The sequence below is a fragment of the Typopeltis vanoorti genome, chromosome 8 (genome assembly GCF_054136105.1).
Source record: "Typopeltis vanoorti isolate ZY-2024b chromosome 8, IOZ_Tvanoo_1.0, whole genome shotgun sequence".
NCBI classification, from domain to species: Eukaryota; Metazoa; Arthropoda; class Arachnida; order Uropygi; family Thelyphonidae; genus Typopeltis; species Typopeltis vanoorti.
This window is the reverse complement of record NC_143556.1, coordinates 131,828,600-131,850,721: the sequence shown is the minus strand read 5'-3', so window position 1 is coordinate 131,850,721 and position 22,122 is coordinate 131,828,600. Positions and strand designations below refer to the sequence as shown.

General features: G+C 37.1%; 1 protein-coding gene across 10 annotated transcripts in view; it reads left to right on the top strand.

The window, feature by feature from the left end:
- The window catches only part of LOC150104358 (intermembrane lipid transfer protein VPS13A-like), a 2,072,875-nt gene that overhangs the window by 1,400,896 nt on the left and 649,857 nt on the right, over window positions 1-22,122 (top strand). For all 10 annotated transcript variants that reach the window (XM_090396324.1, XM_090396319.1, XM_090396320.1 and 7 more), the window contains one exon: window positions 8,129-8,264. In XM_090396324.1, coding sequence (XP_090252450.1) covers window positions 8,129-8,264 — 136 coding nt within the window. The remainder of the gene's footprint in view (window positions 1-8,128; window positions 8,265-22,122) is intronic.

Here is a 22,122-nt window from a genome sequence, read left to right as displayed (position 1 = left end):
TTCACACATCGAAATCTTTCAACAATCGGGAAAGAGAATACCATTGTTTATGACCAATCATAAAAATTGCCTGCAAGCCGATCACAACAATGGGCAGCCTATCGTCTGTTCTCAAAACTGAAAGAAATAACATCTGTGTTGCAAATGTTAGTGATTAATCAGCAAGAAGTATGAAGAATAATTTTCCACTAAAATTGAAGATCAAGGTAGTTTATATCCCGTTCTCAAATCTAGTAATAATGAATACTTTCTTCACAAGTTTGTATTGTAGGGCGAAGGCTTCGAAACCATAGTGCCGTGATTTTTTAAAAGTAATAGGCCTGCAGATTTAAATTTTAATATGAATAAGAGACAAGGGACTTTGTTTAATTTTGGTATTAAGAAATCTCTTATTGAAGGTGTTTGTGACGAAACAGATGGTGAGTCACCACCACCAGCCTACAAAGCGATCTCCAGGATGTACAAAATTAAAAGAAAACTACCAGCACACAGGAGAAAAAGTCTGCATTTACTCGTAAGTACTTATAATAATATTATAAATTTTTGGTGATCAGAATGGAATATGTCAATGAAAATCAGCACAAATTAATTTAATGATGTTTATATTTAATTGGTGTTTAATTAATGATCAATTATTAATTAATAATAAAAATTAGCTAAATTAACAATTAATTATTAATTAATATATTACATAATGACCAAAGTGTTCTATGAAAATTTCTGGATTTGTGAAGTTTTCCGTTGTAGGAAATGGTATTACAGACACTGATTTTATAGACACTTTGGGAGAAATTTTTCCAGAATCTCAACCACAGCTTCATATCCTCCTGAATTTTTAGTATCAAAAGAGCAATGAGATAAACAGTGCTAAATTTTTCTACCATTGTGCTTGAGCCAAACAATGAGTTATTTGTTGAGGAGGAACTAAAAAGAGCTCTACTTTTGTATCACCGTAATGTAAAAGGTCTTGTTGGCATCCATTATGAAATGATAAAACACATCCTATCATTTTCTGTGGATCTCCTTTTCTTAAAGGAGATCTCTAGCTTTAACCAGCTGTCTTTGTAAGATATTAGACAAAATGCTTCATACCTGTCTTCTCTGGTATTTAGAAGCAATGCTTCTCTCCAATACACAATGTGACTTTTGTAGACATTGTTCAACTTTGCACACTTTGGTTTGTTTAGAAATTTTATAAGGGAGACTATTTATTAATACCTTGTGTAGTGTTGTGACATTTACTATGTTGCAGTATGACATAGCAAAGGTATCCTTGCACCAATAAACCATAAATCAACCAATCATACGCTAAAAGAAGACCTTATTATTATCATAGGGATGGGGAAGGTTCAAGCTTTGGAAGTCCATGAAGAGAAAGTACTGAAAGTTGTTTTACTTGGTTATACTATATATTAAAGAATCCAAGAAATGATGTTCTTGGTTTAATCCTTTACCCAAGTGTGAGCAAACAATGTTTGCACAGTAGAAAGTATTTTTAACTTGGGTATAGTTACGTTAAAGATACCAAGCAATTTTAAACCTGGTTTTACTCCATTTTTTCCAAGTAAGCAAACAGAAAATGTGCATCAATTGCAGGTGCAAACTTGACATTTTGTCTGTTTGCTTACTTGGAAAAAATGGAGTAAAACCAGGTTTAAAATTGCTTGGTATCTTTAACATAACGTTTGCACATGAAGTATCTTCAGGAGTGGGTTATTTGTATATAGAGGCTAACATTTTCACATTAATTGCCTCAGTATCCCATAATGTAAAGCATGCACCCTTTTAGATGTGCATTATGGGAAGGGTCACTACTTAGACCTCAATAAAGGTTTCAACCTTTATTGAGGTATGTTAAAGTGTGGAGATATCCCTCCCAAAACTCTGATTGATCTACAAGTGATCACTTTAAATCTTGCTGAATAACCCTAAAGGATCACAACTAGACTCATCTTTCTTCACTTGAATCACTTCAGGACAGGAAACTCAGTGTGGCTCCATTCAATGATGCAAAAATCCAGCTCTGAGCAGAGTCTCTCTACTCCACAGGAAGCAAACAAACCCAAAGATGAAAATTATCAAATGTCATTAGTGGAAGCCAAACTCATAAGAGATATCAACATTGAGGTAATGCAAAATTCATATATTTCCCATATTCAAGTAGTCAAAAGGTGTCATACCTTATTATTAAAATACTCTGAAGTAGCGAAAGATTTTGAAAGTTTCTCACTTGCTTATACTATAAATTAAAAATGCCAAGAAATTATATTCTTGGTTTAATGCTTTATCCAAGTGTAAGAAAACAATGTTTGTGTGTGAAGTAACTTCATGACTGGGCTACTTGTATATAGAGACTAATAACTTCACATTAATTGCCTTGATATCCCATAACGCAAAGCACACTCACCCTTTTTGAGAAGATACTTCATGTGCAAACTTTGTTTGCTTACTCTTTGATAAGGAATTACACAAAGAATATAATTTCTTGGCATCTTTAATTTGTAATGAAGAGTAAGTGTTTAATATACTAAATTCTCTTGAATTCCATAAGGGAGTAGGAATGGATGGGTTTCATTGCACGTGTTATGAGAATGTGCTAAGGAACTGATTGCTCCACTGACCTGAGATTTCATTGAAAGTTTAGCTACTGGAAAGCATCTAATGAGTGGAAGGAGAGTAAGATAGTGCTATTGCACAATAGTAGTGGTAAAATGTAGGCATCAGAATATAGAACCAGTTTGTGTTTTTCCTTTAGTTAAGATTTTTGAGTAATTAGTAAGCGATCGTATACATGAAAATGATGGTAATGTTATCTGTGAGGGTCAGCATTGATTTGTTAAGGGAACATGTCTTGGTAATCTGGTTATCTTTAATAATAAATTAGCAATAGCAGTTGATGATAGAATGGCATATACTGTCTTGTAATTTATTTATTTATTTTTAATTTTTTATTTTACAATGACATTTGGCAAGGTATCACATGAAAAGCTAATATATAAGTTACAGGATATGGATTTAGATATCAGATTAGTGAATTGCTTTAGGCATTAACACGTTCGCTGCCACGCTACTTCGACATAGTCTGTTCCCGTACGCCGAGCAATTTCACTTCTTCAAGGTCAGTACGGTAATCTCGTTGCCGGTGGTAAGCATCATACGAGTATACTCGTAGTTGGCTTGTGCAGCACATATAACTTCTATGAGAATACACAGTTTTGATGCTAGCTCCACAAGCCAAGCATTTTCACTTCTTCAAAGTCAGTACAGTAATCTCATTGCCGGTGGCAAGCGTCATACGAGTATACTCATAGCTGGCTTGTGTAGCTGGTTTATCAACTACGAGTATACTCGTAGTTGGCAGCGAACGTGTCAACTGTCTGATAGATAGATATCAGAGTTGTGTACAAGAGAAGTCTTGAAGAAGCAGAAGGTTACAACATCTTCCACAGGATTCAGTATTGGGGGCATGTACTCTTTAACCTTTATATAAATTGCATTGTCAGTGGTCTGCTTGGTGATATTCAGTTGTTTTCAGATGATGTGAATCTGGGAAAGGTTATTAGTAATAGGGCTTATGTTGTAGCTCATCAGGAGGATTTGCTAGAATAAGCTAGAGAGATGGGCAAATGAATGAGGTTCATCTTAATAAAACTACATGTAAGGTCTCGATGTTTGGAATCTACCAATGAGAGACTACATACTCTGTTGTAGGAACTACACCCAAAGGATTTCGAGGTGATGAGTGATAAAACTTATCATTTAGGTGCCATATTTCTAAGTTCGTGAAGGTAACCCAGAAGATTGCTGTAATACTGAGAAGGACATTGACCAGCAGAGGTAGAAGAGTGATTATTTCATGTATAAAGCCCTGATTTGACTACATCAGGATTATTGTACTCAGATCTGTTCAGTGGAATTGGAAATGGATAAATTAACCTTAGATTGACTACAAAGGCATATAACAAAAAAATGATATAAGGACTATAGTATGTTAGCTGTGAGCATAGACAGAGTTTATGCTTGGCAGATAGAGGAGGGAGAGCTGATATGAGTGAGACTTTGAAACTGTTTAGTGGTAGTTACCAGGTTGATACTAGTGATTCTTTCACACAGTAGAACAAAGGAAAGCAGCAAGGACAAGGGACCATCTCTGGAAGTAACTTCCAATAGTTACTTCAATTTAAGATCGTTATAGACTTTTTGTTGTCTAAGTGCGATCTCCTATGCTGAGTCTTGTGACTCAACTGTGAAGTCTTGACACATGATAATAATAATAATTATCAGGTTAGTTACAAAGTAAATAATGTGAATGAAAAAATAAAAGTAGGAGTATAGTAAGTTTGAAACATCTTGAAGTTTTTGAATATGGTGTTAATTGAAATGATGAATGGCTAACAAGAGCAGGTAACTTGTAGAGAGAAATAGATGCACTGAAAGAAGAAGGGAAATATCTCAGGAATGAGTTGAGAAGTTCAATAAAAGATATTAGGCCAATGGAAATAATGAATGCAAAGTGAATCAGAGCAGGAGTGAGAGAGAGAGATAGGAATGATAGAAGAGGAGAGAATAGGAGAACCAGTAAAAGAGAGAGAATGAGAAAAATTCAAGAGAGTGCTGAACCAGGGATGGAGAGGTGGCAGGACAACAGGTAAATAGAGGAGAGAGAGAGTGAGGGATGCAGGTGAGCAAGGAAGAAACAGAGTGGTAAGAGGTGTGATGTATGGAGTCTCAATGATCCGTGGTATGCAAGATAGAATGCCTGAGGAGTGTTTGCATGGAGGAACAATAGATAGTGTTACTATGGCAATTAAGCAAGGTGAAGGGATGGATGAGATGATTGTGATGGTGGGCATGAATGATGAGAGGTTGTGTGAATCGCATTGCAAGAGATTTGAGGTTCTACGGAAGAAAACTGAGAGGGGGGATAGTATGTGTTTCCCAAGTATGATAATGTAGAGCTGCTGAGAAGAGCAACGGTAACGAATAGCATAATAGCCAGAATGTGTCAAAAGAGAGGATTGGATTACATGGATGCTTTGAGGGTATTTTAAGACAGAAAGGAACTGTTTTTATGTTGCACCCATACATGAGAGGTTGGTATGTAAGAGATGGCTTGTATTTGAATGAGGAAGAATGTAGGCATCTGGAGAGAATGATTTTCTCTGAACAAGTCAGTGTGTCAATGCTAGGAAACTAAATTTATCAGGGTGAATGGTAGAAAGGGTAGCCTCTTGTGGGAATAGGTGCTTGGGAGAAGGGATAATACATTGTGTAATGCTGAATTGAGGGGAGTCTGGAGACAGTGCCTTGTTTCTTAATACTAATTCCTGGAGTATCTGAAATAAAGGAGATGAATTGGTGATAGCATCAGCCAATCTGAAGATTATTGGGATCTCTGACCCGTGGTTGAAAGATGATGATATGCTGACAGCAACAGAAGTAACAAGGTATAGCATTTTTCAACAGGAGCAGAAGGGAAAATGCACTGAGTATTGGTTATGTCTTCTTGGAGTGGAGGATTTGGAGGGCAATGTCACTAATGGTTTTGAAAACATATGGTGTGAGGTAGAGGTGGGTAGGGCAGGATATTTATTGGACTGTTGATATAAGCATAGAGGCTGAAGGGAAGGAGATGTTTAGGCAGTAGAGCTTGGCAAGTGCAAGAAGAATGATTGTTGTGAGAAATTTTAACTATAGCAGTTTAAATTTGGAACAGGAATCTTCATGTAGTAATAAGAGAATGGAATTCTGGAGGGACAAATGTCTTAGGCAGAATGTATCAGAAGGAACATGAGGTTCAAGAGTTTTGATTTTGATCATAGCAACAGAAGAGCTGATTATAACTTAGATGGTATCTCTATCTTAGGCAGAATGTATCAGAAGGAACATGAGGTTCAAGAGTTTTGATTTTGATCATAGCAACAGAAGAGCTGATTATAACTTAGATGGTATCTCTATCCCCAAGTTGGAGAGACTGACCATGTCGTTTTGACTTGGAAGATGATTAGATATGCAGGAATATTGAAGAGAAAAGAATGTATGTGGAATTATAAGGCAGTTAATTATAATAGGCTTCGATATCAACTTGATGCAATTGCATGAAGAGAGGAATTGGAAAGGCGAGATATCATCAGTGCATGGGAACTTGTGAAGGATATTTATTAGCAGTAATAGCAAGTTGTATGCCACGAATGAAGAAGAGCACACAATTTGATGTAAAGTGGATGACAAACAATATCAAACAGGAACTGTAGGTGAAAAAGAGGTTATGGAAGAGTTATAAGGAGAGGGGTGGAGACCAGTTGCATGAAGAATATAATGCTCAGGCCAGGAGAGTGACTCGTATGGTAAGGAAGGGAAAACTGGAATATGGAATATAAGCTGGGAAGGGTTATTAGTAATAGTGCAGATGTGGTAGCTCTGCAAGAGGATTTGATAAATGAAACAGATGGGTAAATGAATGGGGATCTCAGTTTAATTCAACTAAATGTGAAGTCTTGAAGTTTGGGATACATTGATGGAAGTGGGGGGGGAGGCAAGAGATCTGCAGGAGATGATTGATGGAACCTGATATTCAGGGAACATATTACCAAGGTGGTGAAGGTAACCCAGAGGATTGCTACAATACTGAGAAGGATGCTGACCTTCAGAGATAAGAGTTGTCATTCCATTCTATAAAGTCCTGATCAGACCACACTTGAACTGCTGTGCTAAAATTTGGTCTTCAGGATTTGAAGGGAATAGGTTAACTATGGAAAGAGTGAAGAGGCAGATAACAAAGGTGGTTTCAGGACTGTACAATGTTAATTATGAAGATAGGTTCAGGGAATGTTGACTGCAGAATTTTGTAGATAGAAGAAGGAGAGGTAATATGATTGACACTTTTAAACTGTTCAGAGATAGTTACAGGGTTGGTACTGGGGATTTCATTTGTATGGTAGAACAAGTGGAAGGAACAAGGACAAAGGCCATTCCTGGAAGTTACAAGAGGAAGTTGTGAGCAAGAGGATATGGAGCAGTTTCGTTGCACAGAGGGTAGTCAAACCGTGGAATGCATTGCCTGATAGAGTGGTGAGAGCACAAGCAGCCAATGGGTTCGTGGAGTGGTATAATAAATTGTGTTTTCTTAGGGTGGGCCTCCCATGATGAATCTTGTGGCTGCATGGAAGCCTGAATCATCATCATAATAATAATAAATAATACTAGACAAGAAATCATATTCTTCATATGATTTCTTGTTGGCATCACTTCAACTGCCTGGATATCCTATAATGCACAGCATATTTCCTCTCAGACTATATATATATATATATATATTTATATATATAGTGTGTGTGTATTTTTTATTTCTATTTATTTAATTATTTTTTCCACCATGGAAAGGGTCACCACCCGATCACTTTTTCAATGTTTAATTTAGTCTCATCATTATGAACTGAACTCAGGTATATATACTGAAGTTAAATCAATTTAGAAGTTATATGTTTTTTCTTATACAAGTAGTAAAATGCTGCAGAGTTTACTTTCTGACCAAATGGAAAAACATTTTGCAAATTTCTCCAATACAGAGTATTTTAATAATATGGTGATACACTATTTTTGTATATGAAAATCTATTTTTTTCTGCATTGATTTAATCTCAGTATATTTCTTGGTATCTCTTTAACTATGACACCACAATAAAGGTTAAAATCAATATAGATAATCATCTTTCACATAATGCATACCAATATACAGTACATCTCCACTAAGAAGTGTGCTCTTCTTATGGGATACCTAACAGTTCAAATGATATTGAAACAGTCTCTTTGTTCAAGTAGCATAGTTGTGAAGATACCTCATGTGCAAACTTTGCATATGCTTGAGTAAAGGATTAAAATAAGAATATAATTTTTTATGTAGTATAATATACTGTGCTGATATTTATATTTTAGTAACAAAATCTCATGCAATTATTTACTTTAGCTTGTTCTATAATGTTTAACTTCCATTTTTTTTTAAAAATTGAAATAATGTTAATTTAAAAAATAATGACATTAGTAATAGATGCTTTTGATGCTTTTATTAATTGATGAGATATTATATTATGGATACTAATTTAATATTTTATGCTCATTACATTTTTCAGGGATGATCCAGATGGTTTTCATATTCCTTCATTTGGGCGAAAAAGGAAGACACATTGTATAAAATCTGTACCTTTTATAGAACAGGGTATTTCAGAGCTTTATAAAGAAACTACAAAACAAAGAATTTCTATTCAGGTGCAGAAAAGAGCTGTTCTGATTAATAATGTTTTTGATTTACAACAAATAAAAATAGATCTTTACACATCTTCAAGTGAAAAATGTTTATCCCTTAATTATCAAATTACAAAATTTAATTTAATGAAATTTTGTATTTATATTTATTTCTTTTCACTATCTCTTTTACCTTTGTATTTCACCATATTAAATATAATCTGCATTTTTGTGTAGGACTAAACTCTAAGGACAGTTATTAATTGTCATTTGAATCATTTTATCCTTATATTTATTTATAAACAATGTTAGGTTTGTTAGTGGAGATTATTTAATTTGCACACAATGCATAATTTTTTTTTTTTATGTGACTCCTACCCATAAAAGATTTTTTAAACTTATAGGTACATTCATACTGTGGGTGGGATAATGATTTTTTCTGTCTTTTGTTATTATTATTATTTTTTATTTAATTTAGAAACTCAGTTCTAAAGGCATAACTTTTTCATTCCACTTCGGGCCTTCAATAGCCAGGGTGGAGGTCTCATATTGGCCAGTGAAATTCATCTCCCACTTAAGCAAAATTAATTAAGCACATAAGCAAAATGAGTAAATTCCAGTTCAGTAATTTTCCAGTTTGCCTCCAATTTTATTTAAGCTAGCAACAATTTAATTATATGTATAGATAATGTATTGTCTATCTTCAGACTACCAACCAGTTGCCATCCATCGGTCATCTCCAAAATAAAGGAGAAAGTTATCAAGAATCCACTTATGCACCTACCTAAGAAGCTCACCAGCAAATCACCAACCACCAATATGAATTCCATCAATCAATCGATCAATAAGCCACCGTAGCGCAATTGGAAGAACAATGGAACATTGCGCCCTTCGATTGGAAAAGACCTGGGCTCGATTCTCGTCGTGATGAGGAGAATCCTTATATGGGCTTTTTTTTTCAGTTGAAGGCGAGTTGGCCGATCTCATATGGTGGTGGCAGAGTTTTTTCCCCCAGAAACTCGGGTTTTTCATCCCTCGTCCAGATAAATCGGCCTTCAGAACACACTCGATTTACAGACAAAAAATACTATTGTTGGTGGTGATGATAGGTGATAGATGGCATTGATGGTAGTAGTGTCATAGTTGGAGAATTAAGTAGTAGTGGAGAGGATGAGATGTATTTAGCGAAGTAGATTAGTGTGCTCTCCCATGATAAGTCCTAGGACTCCCTGGAGGTGTCATGTAGTAACAATAGTAATATCCATAGCTTTGACAAGCCAAGATCATATTTAATGCACATTGATATTCATACCATTCTTCATTGGGATAAGGAGAACCTAGTCACCTTCAATGCTATCAAAATGCAGTATTACCTCTTTTATTGCAAATGGGAGATATCAGCTCACCTCGCCTTATCCATAGTAATGCTTAAATCAACAGCAGGATCAGATCTCTCTCTCTCTGCTTGGACTGACATTGTACTCTAGCTTCTTCTGTCATAAACACTTCACATCAGTAACTTCCTCAGCATCCAAAAAAATAGGCATTTCTTCTGATCAAATGCTATTTTTCATCTACTATCATACAAATCCCAAATCCACCCATCCTTAGAATACTGCTAACATGCTTCATATGGTGCACCTAAAACCTCTCTAAAAATTCTCAATGCTGTCCAGAGGAGAACAGTTTGTCTGATAGATTAACCCTCCCTTACAGACTCATGTCATCATCAGTCTCAGAGATTCACTGTTTCTTCTCTGTGTCTGTTCTGCATATACTCTTATGGTCACCATTTCACTCAACTGGCAACCATCATGTGCAGTGACCATATCACTGATGTAATTCTTACTGCATGGAAATGCATTCTCCACACCACTCAAAATACTACATTCCCTGTCTAGCTTTGGTTATCCAAAAAAGGTGCCAAGACTGTACAAGCAAAAAAATCAAGCACACTGCAACTGGCTTTCATTAAGAACTCTATCTTCTTTTCATGCATAAGCGAGAAACAACTGCAAGAAAACTATCAATTTCCAAAACAGATGTTGGAAGAGCATAAAGTCAGAAACTTGCATCTTGTCCTAATGGCAGCCAAGCCTTTTGATCTCTAGTCAAAGCAAATGGTCATAAATTTTTCCTAACACTTTTTTCATCCCAGTCACACCCAGATTGCTCTATTGCATCAACACCAACAGAGAAAACCAGTCTACTGACTTCATACTTTTCCTCCAATGCATGCATAAGTGATTCTGATAAATGCTTCCATCCATTCCAAATGCTTAGAATTCAGTCTCTCCTCTGTCATTTTGCCAGAAGGAGATGAGAATAATATTGTCCAAACTAGACACTAAAAAGTGTCTAAGACTTGATGGCATTCCTATGACTGTTTTGAAGGTTTATGTTCCAGAACCAACTCCTACCACATGTCACCTGTTAATTCTCTCCTACTCCAATGATCCACAACCTGGACTGTGGCTTTTTGACAGTCCATTCCCAAGAAGGGAGATTAAATCACAAGACATCACACTGTTACTCAATCTCTCCCACATTAGTCTTCTCTAAAGCAATGGAGAAAACCATCAATAACTAACTCTTACACTACCCTGAAGGCATCCAACTATGAAATGACCCAGTATTGATTCTGCTGCTGCTGCTGATCCAGGACACCTATTTACATATGTTAGCCATCTGTGGACAAATACCATGAAAAGTTTAGTGAATCTCAACTAGATACACTCAGTATCTCCAAAATCTCTGGCACAATGGCTTATTAAGTAAGCTCCCATTATTTGGTCTGTTCCATGAATTTTGCAGTTGGGTTGTCAGCTTTCTGACTGGAGGCACACTATGTGTGATGGTGGACAGTTCCTTATCCTCTAGCTATGCAACTAATGCCAGAGTTCCACAAGATTCTGTTCTCTCACCCACCTTCTTTCTTCTGTATATCAATGTTCTACTCCAGTTGACTGGTAACCAAATACTCAGTTTTGCTGACGACAACACATTGCATTTGACAGGACCTTGCACTTCACAAATTACAGAGCATCAACCTTCACAAATCTCAATTTCAAACCCCAATCCATCCTTCAGTGCAGTTTCAGATAACAGTCTTGTCAATTTCAATGCTAGCAAAACAAAGTTCTACCTTATTTCCTATAAAAAAGAACCATTTCCTTCTAGTATTAACTTCGCTCAAATCGCTAAATAAGAAGAGATTTCTCTCCTTTGAATTACACTGACATCAAGTCTCACCTGGCATAAACACACAACCATTGCTTGTCAGCTTCCAAAGAAAACTAAGATTTCTCTTTTGCTCAGAGGAAAAAACAGCTGTTAACCTTGTACAAATTAGAAATCCACATCTTACTTTGTCTCTGAACAGCCATTGGTGTTATATGCAAATCACAAATCCACCCAACTATCAAATATTGCTCTGATATTTGGGGTGATGCCCCTAAAAGCTTTCTAAAAATACTTCACTTAATACAGAAGAAGTTAGTTAGATTGATTAATAACCCATCTCTTACCAACTCACTCGATCCACTTTCACAGAGAAGTTTAGTTGCTGCAGTATGTATCTTCGATAAATACTTCTACAGTAATATAAATTTAGTTTAATCCTTTATCCATGTGTGAGCAAACAAAGTTTGCACCTGAAAGTATCTTCAGGACTGGGGTAAGGTGGTACAACACCGGGCAACTCGTTGCAAAGGTGGAGCAAGTTAACATCACTCCTATCTCAGTATCTCCCATAATGCAAAACACATCTCCTTGTCGATATGTATAATATTATGCATTAAGGGAAGGGCCACTACCCAGACTAGTTTTGACCTTTATTGAGGTCTCTCCAGTGGGTGCCAGGCCCAAATGGAGATACCAGGCAGAAGCATTAGCAAGGTCATCTCTACCTATAGGAGTTGCCAAACGGTGTGCCACCTTTTTATTAAATTACTCTGGATTTAGAGAAAGATGTTGAAAGTTTATTTTTCACTTGGTTAGACTATAATAAATTTAGTTTAATCCTTTATCCAAGTTTGAGCAAACAAAGTTTGCACCTGAAAGTATCTTCAGGACTGGGGTAAATGTTCTGCAAAAAACTGTTCCACAGTAAATGTTTATATGAGCTAGCATCAACAATTCCTGCACAGTCCACTAAATTTGTTGAGACACATCAGCTTCCTCCCAACATACACTCACAGTTCAACTTCAAATCCATAGAACAAGTTTCTTTTCCTCCTCCATCTCAGCTACTGCCTCTTCACAGGGGGCACCTGTTCTTGGTGAATGGGACCTCATAGTGATGGTACTGGGCTTATTCATTCTTTTTCTTTGCATTTCTTCCCATATTCTTTGTTCTACTTCTTCTGAATCCTTTTTACTATTTTGCTTCCAGATCACTATCAGTGGGATTCAGTGCAATGCTTCTGTGTTTGCCATTCATTATGACCAATGGACATCCGTAAAAGGAGATCCTGGTAGTCTTGCACTATTTTAGCCTCTGCTTTGGCAAAATGAGCAGTCCTGGATGGCCTGGCTAGGATCATTTGCATAGTGGGATTGTCTTAAATGGCTAACAGTGTTGCAGTAAGCCACCTACCCCATTGCCCAAGAAATGGGGCTGAAGACAAACTGTGGTGCTGGTATAGCATTCAGAGTAATCGTAGTGTTCCACTTCTGAGCACATTTACTGCTTGCCGAATGGTTGGTTTCCATTTGTGGAATGGAGAGCTCTTACACTGAACTAAAAAATCACTTAAGCATGATTGTTTAATCCTCAAATTTTCCAGAGGCTCTCACAAGGCCTCAACCGAACGTATATACCATAGATTCATCATTTGATAATAGAAACAAAAAATATCTCACAAACACATAAACATACTAGTGTTTCTTATCATTCATGCAACAGGCAAAAAGCCAAATGGGAAAATGTCACCCTTCTTTATTCAAAAGGGTTTAGAAGGCCTGGCAATGATTTCTCAAAACAGTTAACAAACTATGTTTTGATGATATCCTTGTGGATACATGATCTCAGAAACCCTTGGAAAAATTACTGAGAGCAATGAGTGGAATGCCACATACAGTAACATGTCATAAAACCCTCAACCATTCTAGAACTGTGATATTAGAGGGATCTCTTCCATCTTTAAGTTGTGAACATACTGTATCTCCTCATCTTTAATATGGACATACCTTTTTTTTAAATGTGATACGTATGAGGCAAATCCTGATATGTAGGGATGGAGTCATCTGGTTATGACCAGAAACATCACCCTTACATTAGATACACCAAATAATTAACATCAGTAAAGGCAGTATATCTCAATTGTCCTGTTAGGCTCTACATCAAAAATGCACTAAAATGCTTCAAATGTCAGGAATTGGGCATGATCAAACTGCTTGTCTTGGCTCCATAACCCATGCCGTATGCAGTAGTAAGAAGTATGATATAAATTGTGCTGAAGAAAAAAACTCAAATGTGTTGATTGTCAGAAAGTACATCCAGCCTACACTTGTGCATGCAAAGGTGGTAGGATGAAAAGAAATACAAAAGGATCATATCAGGATGCAAAGAGCAAGCTGGCCATTACAGCACCTGCCCTGAAATCTTCTTATACTGAAAAGGTGGCTGTTAAGAACATATCAAAAGCTTCTCAATCGCATGTCTATGCCCATCTGATAATTTCAGCTTAATTGAATTTTATGATCTTGAGTGATGACCTATTACCATCTTAAACAACTCCAAAAATGATCCCATTCAATGAAAACCCACTTGTCAAGAAAATTGTGACAAGGCATCACTGAATGATAGATCAGCAGGTATCCACACAGAAAAAAAAATAATATTACTGTATCCACTGAAAGTAAACTCAACTCACAAAATGATTCTAACACATCAGATGATCTATTAAACATTTTTTGAGAGGAAGAGATGGACACTGGCCATCTATACTTCCATCAATCAATAGACAAATATAAGCCTGATAAATGTAAACCTTCAACATCTTGGAAATCAGACAAATTTCAAAGACAAAAAAAAATAGGAAATTTTTTTCCATGGAACTATTATGGATTTCACCAAAATATTGACGATATCCACGTTCTGCTGAAGAAACATAAACCGTTCACTTTCTGTCTGCAGGAAACATATTTAAAACCCAATGAGTATTCCACCTTAAGACATTTTGCTGTTATTTTTAAGGACAGAATAGGAGATGGTCCTGAAAGTGGAGTTGCCATCTTAGTTAACAACCATTCACCTTTCCAACATATAACACTCTTGAACCAGTAGCCATTCACCTGTTCATTGGATTTCTAATTACAACCAGCAGATTCTGAGTTAAATGAGATCAACCTTGATAATCTTATAATGTAACTGCCATAGCCTGTATCGATATCCGACTTTGTTGCTCCAGGAACGGGCAATGAATGTAGGAAGACAAGTAGTGTGATATGAGAGAATGAGAAAATAATAGTTGATAGTGTGAAAGGTGTGAGTGACTGCGAAAGTTTAGGAGATGGTTTTGTTTGGGAGAGTGAATTTAGATTAAGAGTGACTGACCTGCAGAGGGGAGATAAATGAGTTGGAAGAGGAGGTGAAATGTCTTGTGAATGAGAGCAGAAGTATGAAAGATAAGATTAGGAGAATGGAAGAGATAAATGCAAGGCGAATCAGAGTAGGAGAGAGAGAGAGAATTTAGGGAGTATGAGTGAGAGGTCTGGGGGTGCTAGAAGAGGAGAGAATGGAAACAGTAGAAGAGAGGGAATGAGAGAGAGGTATGGGAATGCTAAAAGAGGAGAGAATGGAAACAGTAGAAGAGAGAGGTATGGGAATGAAAGAAGAGGAGAGAATGGAAAGAATAGGAGCGAGGGAATGGTAAGAGGTATAATGTATGGCGACTCAATGATCCGTGGTGTTCAAGATAGGATGCGTGAGGAGTGTTTGCCAGGAGGAACAATAGAAAGGGTGGCTATGGCAATTAAGAGAGGTGAAAGGGTGGATGAGATGATTGTGATGGTAGGAACGAATGACTTGAGTGGTAATGTAAGTTGGGCAGCGAGAGATAAGAAATTTTTGCTTCAGACTGTACGGAAGAAGACAGAGAGAGGAAAAATAGTGTGCGTGTTGCCTAGGTATGATAATGATGAGCTGAGCAGAAGAGCGGTGATATTGAATGGCATAATAGCGAGAATGTGTGATAAGAGAGGACTGGTATATGTGGATGCTTGGAGTGCGTTTGAGGAAAGAGAGGAATTGTATGCGAGAGACCGCTTACATTTCAATGAGGAAGAACGTAGGCATCTGGAGAGATTGCTGTTCTGAAAGAGTCAGTGTGTCCCAGGGAGGATGATAGCAAGGGTGGCCTCTTGTGGGAATGGATACTTGGGAGAAGGGAGACAATGTCAGGTAACACTGAGCTCAGTGGAGTCTAGAAGGGATAATGCTGGGTATAGAAACAATGGCATTTATATGCTGTATACTAATGCCAGGAGTATCTAGAATAAGGGAGAGGAATTGGTGGCACAGATAGCATCAGCTTGGCCAAAAATTATTGCGATCACTGAGACGTGGTTGACAGAAGGGGATATAACAACAGGAATAGAAGTCGCTGGGTTTAGCATTTTTCGTCAGGATAGGAGGGGAAAGCGTGGTGGTGGGGTTCTGCTTATGATAAGTGATGACCTATGTCCTCTAAGAGTGGAGAATTTGGAAGGAAGTGAGACAAATGATTTTGAGAGCGTATGGTGTGAGGTAGAGGTAGGCAAGACAGGATATTTAGTGGGGTGTTGCTACAGACCCAGGAGCACAGAGGATGGGGACCAGGAGATGTTTAGACAGCTAAGTTTAGCAAGTGCAAGAAGAATGTGATTGTTATGGGAGATTTTAACTTCAGTAGTATAAATTGGAGAGAGGAAGATGCATGTAGCAATAGGGGAATGGAATTTCTAGAATTCTTGAGGGACAAATGTCTTAGGCAACATGTAACAGAGAGAACAAGAGGTTCAAAAGTTTTGGATTTGGTTATAGCATCAGAAGAGTTGATAATAACTGAGTTGACGTCTCTCCCACCAGTTGGAGAGAGTGACCATATGGTGTTGACTTGGAAAATGAATAGACATGCAGGAGTATCAAAGAGACGGGAACTTATGTGGAATTATAAGGCAGGTGATTATAATAGTTTTAGACGTCAACTTCGGGAAGTTTCATGGAGGGAGGAATTGGAAGGCCGGGATATCACTAGTGCGTGGGAAATTGTGAAAGAATATTTGTTATCAGCAATGGTAAGTTGTATACCACGAGTGAAGAAGGGGACGCAATTTGGAGTAAAGCGGATGACAAACAATATTAAACAGGAATTGCATGTGAAAAAGAGGCTATGGAAGAGATATAAGGAGACAGGTGAAGAGATGCATGAGGAATATAAGACACAGGCCAGAAGAGTGACTAGTGTGGTAAGGAAAGCGAAACTGGAATATGAGAGGAGATTGGCCCTAAGATCCAAAGAAAATCCTAGGGAATTTTTTAGCTATGTGGCCAGTAGGAGGAGAATTGACTGTGGAAGAATGATATTGTGGGATAAAAATGGGAATAGAGTGACTGATGCAGAGGACATAGTGAAATTGTTCAATGTACACTTTATTGGAGTATTTCATCCTAGAGGAGTCAGTTTTAATGCTAGAGGAATAGGACTGGTTCGAGGTCTGGAGGTACAGGAGGAGAGTGTGTTTCAGATACTGAGTACTCTGGATGTCAGTAAAGCTGTGGGACTGGATGGTATTTCACCACGAGTTTTGAGAGAATGTGGTAGGGAATTGACAGTTCCTTTAACATGGCTTTTCAATGAAAGTCTGGCTTTGGCAAACGTGCCCAGGGAATGGAAGGAAGGTAAGATAGTGCCATTGCATAAGGGTGATAACCTACTGGAAGTGTCTAATTATTGGCCAGTCTGTGTGTCATCAGTAGTTGTTAAGATCTTGGAGAAAGTAGTGAGGGACCGTATACAGCATTAGGCAGATGAGGGTAATGTTATCTGTGAGAATCAACATGGATTTGTGAAAGGATGCTCTTGTTTTAGCAATATGCTAGCCTTTTATAATAAAGTTACAAGAACATTAGATGAGGGAAAGGCATGTACTGCAATTTTCTTAGACTTGGCGAAGGCATTTGACAGGGTGCCACATGATAAGCTGATATTTAAGTTGCAGTATATGCCTTTCCCTCACTACATTCTCCAAGATCTTAACAACTACTGATGACACACAATGCAATGTCTATGTCAGATTGGTCAACTGGATTCAGGATTGGCTGTCTGATAGGTATCAGAGAGTTGTGTATGAATGAACAGTTTCCAGGAGGCAGTGGGTTACAAGTGGGGTCCCACAGGGCTTAGTACTAGGACCTATATTGTTTAACCTTTATATCAATGACATAGCCAGTGGATTGCAGGGGGATATTCAGTGGTTTGCGGATGATGCGAAGCTGAGAAGGATTATTAGTAATAGTGCAGATGTGGTAGCCCTGCAAGAGGATTTAAATAAGCTAGATAGATGGGCAAATGAACGGGGGTGTCAGTTTAATGCAGCAAAATGTAAGGTCTTGAGGTTTGGGAAACATCGATGGGATGCTGCATACTCTATGGGAGGAGTTATACTGGAGGAAGTAGGAGAGACAAGAGATCTGGGGTTGATTGATAGAAACCTGAAGTTTAGGGGACATATTGCAAAGGTGGTGAAGGTAACACAGAGGACTGCTGGTATTATGAGTAGGACACTGACCTGCAGAGATATGAGGGTTATCATTCCGTTGTATAAGTCTCTGATCAGACCACACTTGGACTATTGTTCTCAGATTTGGTCCCCAGGATTTGAAGGGGATAAATTAACTGTGGAAAGGATACAAAGACGGATGACAAAGATGGTTTCAGGACTGTACAAGGATAATTATGAGGATCGGCTGAGAGAATGTGGACTGCAGAGTTTGGTGGATAGAAGAAGGAGAGGTGATATGATTGACACTTTTAAACTGACTTGAGGTTGTTACAGGGTTGACACTGGAGAGTTCTTTCGCTTGGTTGAACAGCGGGAAGGAGTGATGACAAGAGGTCATCCCTGGAAGTTACGAAAGGAAAATGTGAGCAAGAGGGTAAAGCGTGGTTTCTTTGTGTGGAGGGTGGTTGAGTCGTGGAATGCATTGCCTGATGGAGTGGTGGGAGCGAGAACAGTCAGTGAGTTTAAAGAGTGGTATAATAGACTTCGTGTTTCTCAGGGGGGGGGGGGACCTCCCCTCGATGAGTCTTGACAGACTTTATGTCTTAGGAAGGACTTTCCTCTAGAGTCTTTTGACTCCTTGGAGGCCTGAATAATAATAATAATAATAATAATATTCAGAGAAACAATTTTGCACTCAAAAACATAGAAAAACTTTGGAAAAAATGGACTATTCACCAATTTAAAATCATTTTCTTTTGCACAGCTCAAATTCACCACCACGTGCTACGGCGACACTCGCGACACTCCCCCCACAAAAATTGTGAAATGCATTGAACTCAAAATTATACTTCCAAAAAAACCTGCGAAATGAAGACCAAAAAATATCATCGATGTACCTTTTCCATAATTTTGGTTTATGATGGTATTCTTCTAGTGCCTTGTTTCTAATATTTGCATACAAAGATTTGCTAAAATCAGCGAAAGAGGACTTCCTGTTCTGTTGTAGGCCAGAGTTCTGTTGTATATTGTATTTTTATATTTGAAGTATCCAAATGAGATACAGTGTTTGAGAAGTGTCATAACCTTCTTAGAGAATTTATCTTGAGGCAGTACAAAGTAGATCATCAGTACAAACATTGGTAAACAAATCGACTACATCAAAGCTTGCTAAAATGTCATGTTCATCAAGGATAATATTGCTGATGTGCGAAACAATGCTTGGAATTTTTAACAAAGGATGGTGATTGTCCTGTTAGGCCCTTTACTAATTTGGTTAGATGTTTGGCAAGAGGATATGACAGAGAATCTCTCCCTTCTACTGTTGGATGTAGAGGTGTGTCTACTTTATGAATTTTGGATGTCTCATATAGACAATTATATATACACTCGAGTCTTGTTTTATGCGTATCTTTTTTATGCAGTTTTGAAGTTATGCAGTGCATATTTCATGCAAATTCAGAGTTTCTCCGTTGTACATAATGAACAGCGTGTTTCAGCACATTCTGGCGTAACATGAGTAATGTGTAAACAGTGAGTGTCCGTGAAGTTTAATTTTGCATGTGAGTAAAGTGTTTGTCTTTTCATTAGCATAAGTCTAAGTTTTGCTAATTTGTATTTTAAAGATTTACTTTGGCCCAATGGAGAAAAAAAAGCACCAAAGAAAAGCAATTTCTTTGGAAATGAAGATTGCAATTTTAGAGATCGCTTAGCAAAAGAAGAGGGATCTATGGCGATTGATAAACATTTTAATTTAATTTAAAATATGTCATTTCTGACAAAACTAAGTGCCAAATTATGATTGTACTAAAGAGATGCTTTATTAGAAAAAGAGGAACAAGCGCTCGTAATATGGATTGAAGAATTAACTCAAAGAAGAATTCTTATAAGTGGTTATTTAATTATCAAAAAGCTCTTCGGGTTTTATGAACAGATGAAGCAATTGGAGCCATCAACTTCCACATCCAAGGCTGATAAAGAATTTTTGGCTAGCAAAGGATGGCTATCCAGGTTTTTAAAAAGGAATGCACTTCATAATGGGAAGATTAGATTACATGCGAGGTTGCAGCAGCAGATGAAGAAACAGCAAAACATTTTAAACAGAAGTTGGCCAAAATTATTGAAAATTGGTGGATATTGTCCTGATCAAGTATTTAACTCTGACGAAACAGGATTGTTTTGGAAAAAAATGCCTAGTCGAAAACTTACTTTGCGAAGTCTCAGAAAAATGCAAGTGGGTTTAAAGCAAGCAAAGATCGAGTAACCTTGTTACTTTGTAGCAATTCATTAAGGGATTGAATATTGAAATCCCTCTTAGTAAATCAATCTCTAAAACCACATGCTCTAAAAGGCAAAAATCTAAAACAGCTGCCAGTACATTGGATGGCAAATACATCCCTCTATTTGCTGTATTTCCTCCATCTGCTGTATTTACTGAATGGTTCAATAATTGCTTTCTACCAGAAGTGGAAACATATATGAAGCAAAAAGCTCTAGATTTTAAAGTTTTAATAATTGTTGCCAATGCACCAAATATGCAGGTAGTGTTTTTTCCACCCAATACAACAAGCATTATTCAGCCATTAGATCAAGGCATAATTGCTACTTTTAAAAACATATTACGTTAAGCACACTTTTCAATTCATATTGGATAAACTAAAAAATGAATCATTAACATTAACTGATGTTTGGAAAAAAATTTCTACTTTGGACTGTTTAAATCATGTTGCATCTGCTATTGCTGAAATAAGACCACAAACCTTAAATGCCTGCTGGAAAACAGCTTTGCCTGGATGTGTTGCAAACAGTGCAACCATTTAAACATCTATATTATCAGCAGAAATCATTATTTTGGCACATGACTTTGGTGGAGGTTTTATTCATTTAGCCAGAATGATGTAGACAAATTGCTTGTAGATAATGCCGTAAGTGAAGATGATATTATTGGATGTCGATTAACTTTAGATATCATCGAAGATCCAGAAAACGATAGGGTAGGCGGAATAAACACCTTTCCTTCTCATTGCAAATATAATTCGAGAAGGTAATGAACTCTGCAATAAATTGGAAAATCATATTCTTGTTAATGACACCAATTCAGAATGGGCCTTTAAATTGCAACGTGAGCTGAAGAACTGCACGCCTGGATATCGCAAGCTGTATAAAAAATTAGTAAAATTATCATTGCAAAGTTTAATCACTGATTACATTGTCAGAAGAAAAAATCAGCACAGAATGAGGGTGCAGCTAATTCTGTTTGTAAAGAACCATTGCCTTAACCACAGATCTGATGCACTATTTCTTCTGGTAATGAAAATGATTTTGCACCAGTTCACAAATGTTGCCGAATATTGTCTAATAGCGATGATAATTCTGATGGAAAACGTAAAAAAATGTCACTTTTCAATAAAATTAAATGAATAAAGCTTTAAAACAAACTTTGGCATTCTTATTTTCCTGAATTTTTGTAAACTTTTATGCAATTTAAGTTTGTTTTAATTTATTGTTTTAATTCATATGCAGTAGTCTATGGAATGTCTCCACCACACAAAAAGAGACCCGACTGCATGGTATCCGGAGAGTTCACTGAAAAACAGTTAACCGAAAGACAATTTATCAAAAAAGCAATTCACCGAAGAAACAATCGAAAATCAGTTCATCGAACAACAATTAATTGAAAAAGCAATTCCTCGAAAGGCAATTCCCCGAAAAAGCAATTCGCCGATCAGCAGTTAATCAAAAACACAATTCATCGAAAAACAACAGTTCATTGAAAAATCACAATTCATCGAAAATACAGTTCACTGAAAAATCAATTATAAGGCATGTTGGGTGAAGATGTGTGTGGAAATTTTTTTTTTATTTGAACTGTTTTTAGAGGGATATATCTTTCAGGTCTCTTATATACGGGTAAACTACTATTTATTTAACTTTGTTCGGAAAGCGATTTTTTTGCGGGGCATACTGGTTGCAGTGAATGATATCCACCGAAGTGGATATAGTTGATATGTTAAATGAACATTTCATAAAGGTATTTCATCGCCGTGAAAATAACATCCTACGGAACTTGAGGTCAGTGGGGAGGGAGGAGGAACAGTGATGGTAAGTGAGCTGCAGTTATTTTATTATTATATTGTGAAAAATATTTACATCAAAGAATCTTATTATTATTATTACT